At 55.7% G+C, this 10,515-nt stretch overlaps 1 protein-coding gene across 1 annotated transcript; it reads right to left on the bottom strand.

Annotated features, from left to right (window-relative positions):
* Window positions 1-1,882: 1,882 nt before the first annotated feature.
* On the bottom strand, window positions 1,883-7,729 carry LOC142587670 (uncharacterized). Its single transcript, XM_075698832.1, has 2 exons — window positions 3,555-7,729; window positions 1,883-2,914 (listed from the first exon to the last, which is right to left on the bottom strand). Exons 1-2 carry the CDS (start codon window positions 7,558-7,560, stop codon window positions 2,574-2,576), a joined length of 4,347 nt encoding a protein of 1,448 aa, XP_075554947.1. The 5' UTR covers window positions 7,561-7,729; the 3' UTR covers window positions 1,883-2,573.
* Between the last annotated feature and the right edge of the window lie 2,786 nt (window positions 7,730-10,515).

The raw sequence follows: 10,515 nt of genomic DNA, 5'->3' as shown, positions 1-10,515 counted from the left end.
GCAGGGGGCAACACGCTGCCTGGCGCGCGACGCCATTGGTGTCTCCTCGCAAACCACGGCGCGAACGTATATAACACGAGAGAAAAATTGAGATAAAAAATTTTTAATCCGCGCTACACCCAAAATAAATGTAAAAGCAAAATAAATTACAAAATCTGGAATCAATGACAGCGATGAAATGACGACGATGGAATGCCAATGACGGCGTGATGACGTTGGCACGACCGCGACGGCGTGAAGAAAGCAGTATATGTGACGACGACGCAGTGGCGAAGATAGAATGACGACAACTGGACGACGATTCACGAATGTTGGCCGCCACGCAATGACCACGACGGCGTCACTGTATGAGGACGATGCATGGAACGACGACACTGGGATGATTACGAGGAAACGACCATGCACGGTGTGATAGCGACAGTGTGACGACGACGCAATGACGACTACGGCATAGCGTGACAGTGGTGCGACGATTCATGAATAATGACGATGACGGCATCACGACAACGGTACGTATGACCACGAATGCACGACGACGGCTGTATAACGACGACGGCGCGAAGGCCATGTCGTGTCGATGACGAAATGACGACGCAGTGACGACGACATGCAGAGTTAAGACGGCGGCTTGACAACGAACGAACGATCACAACGCAGTGAAGCCGTAATATGTATATATTTTGAATGTAGCAAGAAATTTGACGTGGCACAACAACTTGGTTGTCGAGAAATGACAAAAAAAGTGCTCAGGAACACACACGAGAATCACCGCCACGCAAATATTCATACAAAATTATAGTATCCAAAACTGACAGTCACTTTAGCATACGCCAAAGACGGTGAAGGCGAAAGCCTGCGCGCTCAAGAGATAATAATTATATTGATTAGCATTCTCATTCGAATGCGCTGTTATTTATTACTTCTCCCACCAAAGGTCGCGGGTTCGAGTGCCTTAACTGACGATACCGCAATGAACTGCGCCCTAATGAACACCAAAGGTCGTGAGTTCGACTCCCACCAAAGGTCGAGAGTGCGACTCCCACCCAATGTTGTGGGTTCGAGTGCCTTATTTAACCACCATTCCACTTCCAGGTGAAGTGGACAAGTCCTACTTATTTTCTTTCTTTGTCGCGCTTGACATGCGACCTGGGAGCCAGCCATTTTTCTCGTTTTCTCCTCGCAACTCCCAGGCCATGTAGTCTCACTTTTTGCTTGTTCATCGCTCTCCTTCGGGGTGAGAACTTTTTTTTGCTAGTTAAATATTCATATTCGAATGCTTAACAAAAAGGCTCATAGTGCCTTTTTTGGCACGATGACCGGCACGGCAGTCAGCAGTGAACCGATGACCGATGACAGTCAACAGTGAAGACGACGACGACGAACGCGCGAGGCGAGGTCACATGACTTTCCGTACCGCACGCCACGTTTTCCAGACCATCGGGGGTATGAGCCGCTTTCGCCTTAATAACTTCCACTTGCAATATCCTCTCCCACGCCTCATTTTCTTTTAGTTGCTCTATGATCTACCACCTCGCATCTTCGGAGAATCCCGCCTCTCTCAACCACTCCACCACTTTTCAGTCACTAAACACTTCTGTAGCTTCTCTCGCCAGGAATAGAGTACGATGCAAAGTTTTACCGACGGTCAGCTGAGCGGCGCCAGTCATTTTTAAGATACAGCAGTCAATCTAATTTTGAAACGGCCCATATTGTTATTTATATAAAGATTCCAAATCTCCCATTATGTGAACTTGTACAGATAACCATACAAGGCGTCGACGACAGCTTTCTCGACTAGTGCCAAGTTCAGCTTGTGCGTCTACTGTTGTACTGTTTCAGAGGAGCAAGCCGCTCCGCATCGCAAACGTTGAGCAATCGACCGTGCTTTTCGTGAACTTTTATTGTACCAAAAAAGAGTTACATGGCGCAAGAGGTTCACATTCTTTTCACAACACTTGGGACGCAGCTCATCAGAGCTTAACAAGAGAGTTCAACAGAAACAAAGAAGAGGTGCTTTCTAACAGCGAAACGAGCACCTATAGCAAAAAAAAAAGTTCCTTCTCATTGTCAACAGGAAAAGTTCGCGATGCCGTTCGCTGCTCCCAGCGTTTTCACTGCCAACAACCCAGCCATCATAAGCTTCTGCGTGAACCTTCAAACACTTGAGAAGCAACGAAAAAAAAAAATGCTCGTCCCGAAGGAGAGCGATTAACAAGCAAAAAGTGAGACTACATGGCCTGGGAATCGCGAGAAAAAAACGGGGAGAATGGCAGGCTCCCAGGTCACGTGTCAAGCGCGACGCAGACGGAAAAAAAAAGTAGGACTGTCCACTTCACCTGGGAGTAGAAAAACAAGGGAAAGAAGTGGCTACCTCACAGGAAAATGTCCAGAACGAAAGGAAGAAAAAAAAAAGAGAACGACGAGCGAGCAATGAAAAAAAAAAAAAAACTAGAACTGCTCATCGTCAAGTGTCCCTTCATGGGAGGTTGGGAAACCTGGCGAAGATGTTTGCCCGTGGCCACGATGCTGGACTCCGGGACAGTGTAGCACGAGTCTGAGGACAGCAGAGCCAGTCACTTGTGCTTCCAGAAGAAGTCACGGAAGCGCGTGCGGATCTTGCCCATGGGCTTGGCGCTGGCCTCGGCGATCTTCTTGTCTCCGCAGAGGCCGGAGTCTTCGGGCGGGGTGGCAGGCCGCGGTCCGGTGTCCAGCAGGACGGCCTCGCCCTTGGCACCATCCCCACCTTCGGCCATGGAGTGCGCGGGCACGACGACGGTACACACGGCCGGCCCGCTCTTGTTCACCGGTGCGTACAGCTCCAGCTCGCAGTACTGGGCGTCAGGACTCTGGGCGCTGCCGCCGCCGGACGGTTTACCGTCAATTGCATCCGCGGGCGGAGGCGGCATGGGCTCACCTGCGGCGATGAAGGTGGGGTGAAGACGCGGAACACCTGGCACCTAAGCAAGCTTCGAGGTAATGGACGTTAACAGACAAGGACGTCGCTCAGAAGACCGCCAAAGTCCCTGTCCGCCTTTAATCCCAGCTCATCATCATCATCATCATTATTCTTATGAACTATTATGTATCAGGCCGAGCTCGCTCGCTGACAGATGAACTGACAAAAGGGATACAAGACAAGGACGTCACTGATTGGTCTCTCGTTTCGGTGTCTAGCTCAGCTGTCGCCTCAGTTATGGACAAAGCTCGTATGAATACCATTCTGAAAGTTATTTCGCTACAGAAGCGCAGAAGCCGTGAGCCTGATGAACGACCCTTCTGTTCGAACGTGCTGACGTAAAGAGAATCGCGATCGTACTGCTTCTACGATTACGAGGCTCTATGTAGGCTGTGACAAGCACTAAGGCTTCTTGAGATTTTCAACCTGGATCGAGTGAAACGTAGTAGGCTTGCTGCCCTCCTTTTTGCGGCGTATGCTTCAAATGCGAGTCTTAGCCTGGATTTGCAATCTGTTCCGATAGCTTGAATTGGCACAGAAAACACCGCAATGTCCCCCTTCATTCATCCGCAGCCGTTTAATACTCGTGACAGCTCACCCTCGGCCAACCGTCGCTCTGCGCCGCCGCCCGTCGAAGACGTGGAGGAGACGTCGAGCCTGTTGGACCCGACGAGTGTCTCCATGCTGAGCGAGTGCTGCTGGGGTGGCAGCGCCTCGTGCTGATCGTTCAGCGGGAACTCGTAGAAGGACAGCGAGTCCCTGTCGCCACCCGTGGCGCGCTGCAGCTGCTGGCCGGCTGGTCCCACGGCAGCGCCAAGCTCGGCGGACGGCGGCCAGCGCTGCTTGAGCGCCGGTTTGCGTGGCTGCCCTTCCATGTAGAGCGTGGTGAAATCCGCGTCCGAGCGGGCCAAGCGGCAAGAGACTTCATCGGTGGTCTCGTGGTCTCCAGACGACATCACGACTTCGCGTTTGGGTCCCACGATAGCCTGGGCGGTCGCCAGGAAAGGCCCCCAAGGGTTGTTGCTCGAAGCGGCGGCCGCTGCTGCCGCCGGCACCTCCCCGACAGCACCCGGACCGTTGGCGGTGGCACCGTGGATTCCGGTCTCTGCCGCGGCCGCGGCAGCCCTCAGGGTGGTCGACCATGGATGAAGCGTGGCGGCCGCGTTGGAGGCAATCTCCGCGACGGCGGCGGCTACGGAGGTGTTGGGGGAGACTTGGTCGCAGCTGCCAAGGGCCGTGCTGATGCTGTCGCCCTTGGTGGCGCCGTCGTGCTCGCCCTGGTCGTACGTCCACCAGGGACAGTCGTAGATGAGCGGGCGCGAGGCTCCGCCCGTAGTCGGCTCGCTGCCGCACCTCTCGGTGCCGGAGATGACCGAAGCCTCGGACGCGTCCTTGATCTTGTTCCAGCTCGTGCTGTTCTCGGGGTAGCGCTGAGAGGCGGCCGCTGAGCGCTCGTCGCTGCCGGAGCCCGATCTCTCGTGGTGGCTCGCCTGCCGACCGAGAAGGTTGCGACCGCTCAGCGAGCGGCGCCGCACAACCTGCTCGTACTCCTCATCCTCGCTCTCGAGCAGGTACTCGACATTCTCTTCGACGAAGCAGGACACGATCTCTGGGTCCCTGTACTCTTCCTTGAGGGCTTCCTCAATCTCGACCGGGATCAGTGGCCTGCTGCCCTTTGCCCGGGCGCCGTGCCGCGTCTGGCAGGAGCACACGCGCGGAAAGTTCTCGGTGTTAATGGATCCGCAGTAGACGGCGCCGCAGCTGTCGCAAGAGGCCAGGGATCGGGGGCGTCCGATTTCGATGGTCCCAGTAGCGGGAGACTTGCGCGTGATCTTGAATGACGAGTCACCCCTCTCGGACAAGGCTTCCCCGACGCGGTCCTTCTGCGTCTGCCGCGGTCCTTTGGCCACCGACGAGCTTCTAAAGTCTCCACCGGCCGTGCGAGCCTCTTCTGATGCCATGTTGAGCAGCTCTCGCGGCGACACATCAGAAGGAAGGAGCACTGGGGCACTCGAGCGAGTCGGGGAGGATCCCGGGTGCTTCTCGAGGACGTTGTTGGTGCCGCTGGCGCTTCGCGGGCGGCATCCCTCGCCGTCTGGAGAGAACGCGATGCCAGTACCACTAACAGTATCAGACTCTTGTTTGGCCTTGTAGTCTGCCACCAGTCCGTCCAGGTGTTCCTTGAGCGTTGTCGTATCCTCGGCAAAGTTAATAAGGATCACATCGCTTGCGAGCGACGCGTTGTCCGGTACTTGCAAGTCCTTGGCCAACGGCGACCGTGGTTCCGAAATATCTGAGAAACCTTCGCCTTTGGATAAAGACGAAGGTGAAGACGAAGTCTCTCGACCCGCTGACTCTGGGCAGGAGTTCCTCGAGGCTCCCTCCGACAAAGGCGTCGAGGATCCGCAGCTCCTACGAACCGGTTGTTCTTCGGCGGGCTGCTGTGCCCCCTTGATGGGGCTACAATCTTTGAGGAAGTCGTCCAGCTCATTGAGGAGAGCCACCGCGCCTTCGGGGTTCAAAGTCTTGTCGCAGTCTGGTTTGCGAAACGCGTCTTCGCTTGGCGAAGGCGTAGATGTGCCGTTAGATACCAGGCTGTCTAGGTATATCTCCGAGCTGCTTGTGTGGGGTTCATCCACGTATGATGCCGGTGAAGTGACCTCGGCTTCAGAGAGAGGCTCCCGCATATTGTCTTCACGCTTGGCTTCCTTTTGGGCTTCGACGTCTTTACTCTTCATCTTTTCGACCAGCTCTTGCTGATCAGTTTCCAGAATTTGATTTCCGTGCTTGTTCTCGTGCTTCTCTCTTGGCTCGCCGGTGCTGGCTTCCATTTCATCCGTCTGGACGGGTATGCTTCTCAATTTGCCGCACCACTCTACCCCCGACGGCGATTTCCGATGAGTCAACGATGCAGCGCTCTCTTGTTTCACACACCGAGGACCCGGAGAAAGAAAACGGTCGAACTGTTCATTGATGTCAAAAGTGGTTAGCTGAGTAAACGCGTCAGCGGTTGCTGAAGATCGTTCCGCATCGGCCACGCTGGTTCCATGTAGCAAAGCGGCGTGCAGAATTCGGCTTTGGAAGGCTGACTCCTCGCGGTCCTTCCAGCCGGTTGGTTCGGCTTTGGTTGTGTCAGTGCAGCCATTCGGAGCCGATGGTCCTTGTTCCACTTTTTTAACTCCGGTGCCGCCAGGTGTCTGCGGGAGTGTCACCTTCTGATCTGTGGCCACCGCGGCCGCAGGACCCATGTCAGACTTCTTCTCTGGACTCGGTTCTTCCCGAGTTACGATGATGTTGGTGCCGACTATCTCGGCCTTGTAGCGCACGCGGCGGTCCTGCCGCGCAGCACGCTGTTCCTTCGGGGTAGACTCTCTCGGTACCGAGAGAATAGGCCTGCCATCACTCGCCGCCCCACGAGCGCTCTCCTGCTTGCTGGAGGCGCTGAACTCCTTGAGAACCGTTGAGCTGTACACCCGGGGGCTGTTCCTGAATGGCGGCGCTCGGGCGAACGCCTTGCTGTTGCCGCTGTTGTATGGCACATTTCCTCCTGATCGGTCGGACGGAGACTTTGTGAACGTCATGTTGTTCATGCGTGGGGGCTTCTTGGGCTTAGCCCCCAGCACGTCAGACTCCGGAACAGCGAGGTCTTGAGACCGGCGCACGGTCATGTTTCCACCACCTGGCACCCTGGGCTTGCCGCCGCCGCCAGAAGCTTGGTTCGTCCCAGACAGCATGCCGGGTGTCTCATTTCTCTTCGACATGGCTGGCGATGCGCAGCAGTCGTCAGCGCCGAAGGCTGCCCTGAGTGAAAACGGCAGTGGGGCGGCTGCCGCGGAGTCCTTGTTTCTAAACGCAGCGGCCCTGGGTGGACCTTGCACGTGAGTGGCCGTGGTCGGCGACGGTGACTTGGCCGCCGCCTTGCTCGAAGTTGTTGCCAGGAAAGGTGGCAAGTGTACGTGGCTCGCAGGAGTCTTGTTCTCCTTGCGAGGAATCCTCGGATTCGGCTCCCTCGGCCGGTACGGTCCTGCGCCGCCTCCGGTGGCGCTCATGGCGGCTGCTGCCGCGGCGGCCGAGGCGACAGAGAACTGCTTGCTGCTTCCGGGTCTGTCTTGCGGAAGTGGGCCCGGCGTCCACGGTGGTGCGGGGGCCCTGGGGGGGAAAACTTGCTGTTGCTTCCTTCGGCGGCTCTGGGAGCGGGAGGAGCGCTGGTGCCACTCGAACGACCTGGGCCGAACGAACGGTGGTGGTGGGATGGGCGGCTCGCCGGGAGTGCCCATGTGTCGGCCGGCGGCTGCCGCAGCGGCAGCGGCAGCCGCGGCTCCCTTGGTGCCGTCGGGGATGTACCGGTAGAAGGTACACCCGTTCCACTCAAACTGGACGATCTTCGCTTTGTCTTTCTTGGCTGCCTGCGCGCTGGGCCCAACGCACGCTCCCTGCACCTCGGGCGGTCCTCCTCCCAGGAAAGGCACGAAGTAAGGCGAGCCCAACGGGGGGTAACGCGGAGGCCATAGCGGGCCCCCGGGCGTGGGCCGCGTGGCCCACAGCGGCGGGATGCGTCCCGGGGCCGCCTCCCGGCGTCGTTTGGCAGGCCCGCTGTACCTCATCGGGGCTCCGGGGCAGGGGCGGAGGGGCGGTCAGCGCGAGGGGCTGGGTTGTGTCGGCGGGGGCGCAGCAACGTCTCTTCCTCCGGGTCGGTCGGCGTCCGAGATGGAACTGAGCCTCCTGGCGCCCGGCGTCAGCCACCCCTTTTCGAACGGCTGCACGAGTGCGCGGGCCCACGCGTCTCGCTCGCTGACGTCAGCGGCTCGGCCGCGTCCCATTGGCTGCCGTTCTCGGGCTCGCTTTCGAAAACGACGACGCCGAAGAGGAGCGCGAGCGCGGACGCCGAAAGTTGCCGGCGCGCGGGTTGCACTTCGGGCCCGTGGCGCGAGTCGACCGGCTGGAAACTTCTTTCCTCGGCTTCGAGTTATCGGCCACGAACAAAGTTTGCCACAACATCGAGGACAAACAAGGCGCCGCGGTCGTTGGCTCGATAGGGTGCGCGGTGTTGCGTTTCGCCTGCGACACGTGGTTTTGCCGGCGCGACTGCGGCGGGGCGGCAGACATTTTGGCCCGATCGTCGTCGCCGCAACACTCATCGCCAGGTGTTTCCAGGCGCGTCTGCGGCGATGCGACCGCCTAGGGATCTCGTTCCAGTCATTGTGCCCGAAACAGGCGATGCCAAAGCAGGGATCTCATTCCAGTTATTGGGCCCGAAACAGGCGATGCCAAAGCAGGGATCTCGTTCCAGTCATTGTGCCCGAAACAGGCGATGCCAAAGCAGGGACCATCTTCTCGTTACAGTCATTGTGTCCGACCGGCAGCGCCACGACAGGGTGCTACGAGATCGTGCGCAGCGCCACGACGGGGTGCTACGAGATCGTGCGCAGCGCCACGACAGGGTGCTACGAGATCGTGCGCCGCGCCACGACAGTGTGCGTCACCATTAGCCCATTGTACATTCACGTGCTCGTCTTTTGAGGGGTTCCTTCTTGCCCTCAACTGCGAGAGTATAAAAACAGCTGCCCCCGGACGCCAAAAGGAGGGCTCCGATTTCTTCTGTTGAGTGAAGTGCTCTCCCGTCTCTCTACTTCGGTCAAACCTGACCGCCAACTCTTTGCGATGTTAAAATAAACAAGTTGTTTCGTTGTTACCAGTCGACTCATGCTTTGCCGGGACCTTCGGATGCTTCCAGTTGTACCCCAGGCCGCCAGGCCAACGCTACCCTTGGGGCTTGCGACCCAGGTACAACCACGGGCGTCAGCGCCGAGTTCCCAACAGATCGTACCAGAAGTCAGATCCAAACAGCGGGTCGCCATTGTATATTACATACATACGGCTGGCTCTCTCTTTAGTTGAAAGAAATTTTTCGCTCGAAGAGCGAAGCAGTGACTGCGGCACCAAGGTGTCGCGCTGCGCTTGTGCTGATACGACATACGCGGACGCGCCAGAATTTTTGGCACCCTTAAAAGCTTTGACACGCCATATAGGGCCTGTCATAAACAGCAGGTTGCCATAACCCCTCAAGAGAAAAGTATACAACAGCTGTGTCTTACCAGTACTCCCGTACAGGGCAGAAACATGGAGGCTTACGAAAAGGGTTCTACTTAAATTGAAGACGACGCAACGAGCTATGGAAAGAAGAATGATGGGTGCAACGCTAAGGGATAAGAAAAGATCAGATTGGGTGAGGGAACAAACGCGAGTTAATGACATCCTAGTTGAAATCAAGAGAAAGAAATGGGCATGGGCAGGACATGTAATGAGGAGGGAAGATAACCGATGGTCATTAAGGGTTACGGACTGGATTCCAAGGGAAGGGAAGCGTAGCAGGGGGCGGCAGAAAGTTAGGTGGGCGGATGAGATTAAGAAGTTTGCAGGGACAACATGGCCGCAATTAGTACATGACTGGGGTAGTTGGAGAAGCATGGGAGAGGCCTTTGCCCTGCAGTGGGCGTAACCAGGCTGATGATGATGACGCTGACGATGATAGGGCCTGTAATGATATCGCACAGGCGCGCTACCACTATACTGCCCGTAAAGAGCCGCCCGAGTAAGATTACCTCACTTTCAGGTTTTAGCATTGACACTGTTCTGCACTTTTACCATTGAATAGTCTGAGGAGATTGATGACAAAATGCACGCGCTGTGCACGTTGCGTTTCGTGAGTTTGTTTGTGGGCTGCCATTTTCAAGGTGATGAGGAATCATTTAGTCGAGAACGTAAGACTTGCTTTGAGTAATTTTAGAGACGGGATAGCGTAGCAACATGGCTGAGTGAAACACGTTGCTGGGCTACTTGGTGCGCACTTAATTACCAGAATTGTGGCACAGCAATAGACGAGGTACGACAGAAGCAATGTTTCGTACTTTGTATATCTTATCGTCCCGGTGGAATTCTGCCGTCATTGTGACTCAGTGTTCACATCGTCTTTTATTCAAAACAACTTTTTCTAAAATGACATAGGCAACATAGACAGGTGTACTATAACCCGTATATACGGCAGGGATAAGCATATGGCATACATATACCCAAATATATGCGGAGCCCCGCGGCGACGACTGTGACGACGGCGGCGACAGTTCGCTCGGAGGTTGCATGCAGTTGCCATTTCAATAAAACATTCACTGTGCTGACGTCAGCTGTCAGGTCTTTCGAACAACAGCTCTCAAATCTAGGTACAGGCAGCCAATTTACATGAACTGACTGCAATGTTGTTGTTTTTGTTGCCCCAGTGGCATGCAGAACCAAGCGTGAACGATCGGCGATGAATCGAGTTGTGTAACCGTGTAAGCGTACAAGAGACAATACTAATTTTTAGGAGTATAACTTCAGCCAGAATGTAAGTGCAACTTGTGACAATTAAGATTCACCTGATATAGATGTGCAATCTATTGTAGCTACGTATTGCAGACTATAAAAGTGTCAATTACAAATGAACAACGAAACGGAAAATTTTAGCACTGAATTCTTTTTTGGCTCGCACAGAAAATTGTGCAGAAGACCGCGCGCACATATAG

This window comes from Dermacentor variabilis, chromosome 7 (genome assembly GCF_050947875.1).
Source record: "Dermacentor variabilis isolate Ectoservices chromosome 7, ASM5094787v1, whole genome shotgun sequence".
Classification (NCBI taxonomy): domain Eukaryota; kingdom Metazoa; phylum Arthropoda; class Arachnida; order Ixodida; family Ixodidae; genus Dermacentor; species Dermacentor variabilis.
Note: the sequence above shows the minus strand (reverse complement) of the source record. Positions and strands in the feature narration are given on the sequence as shown.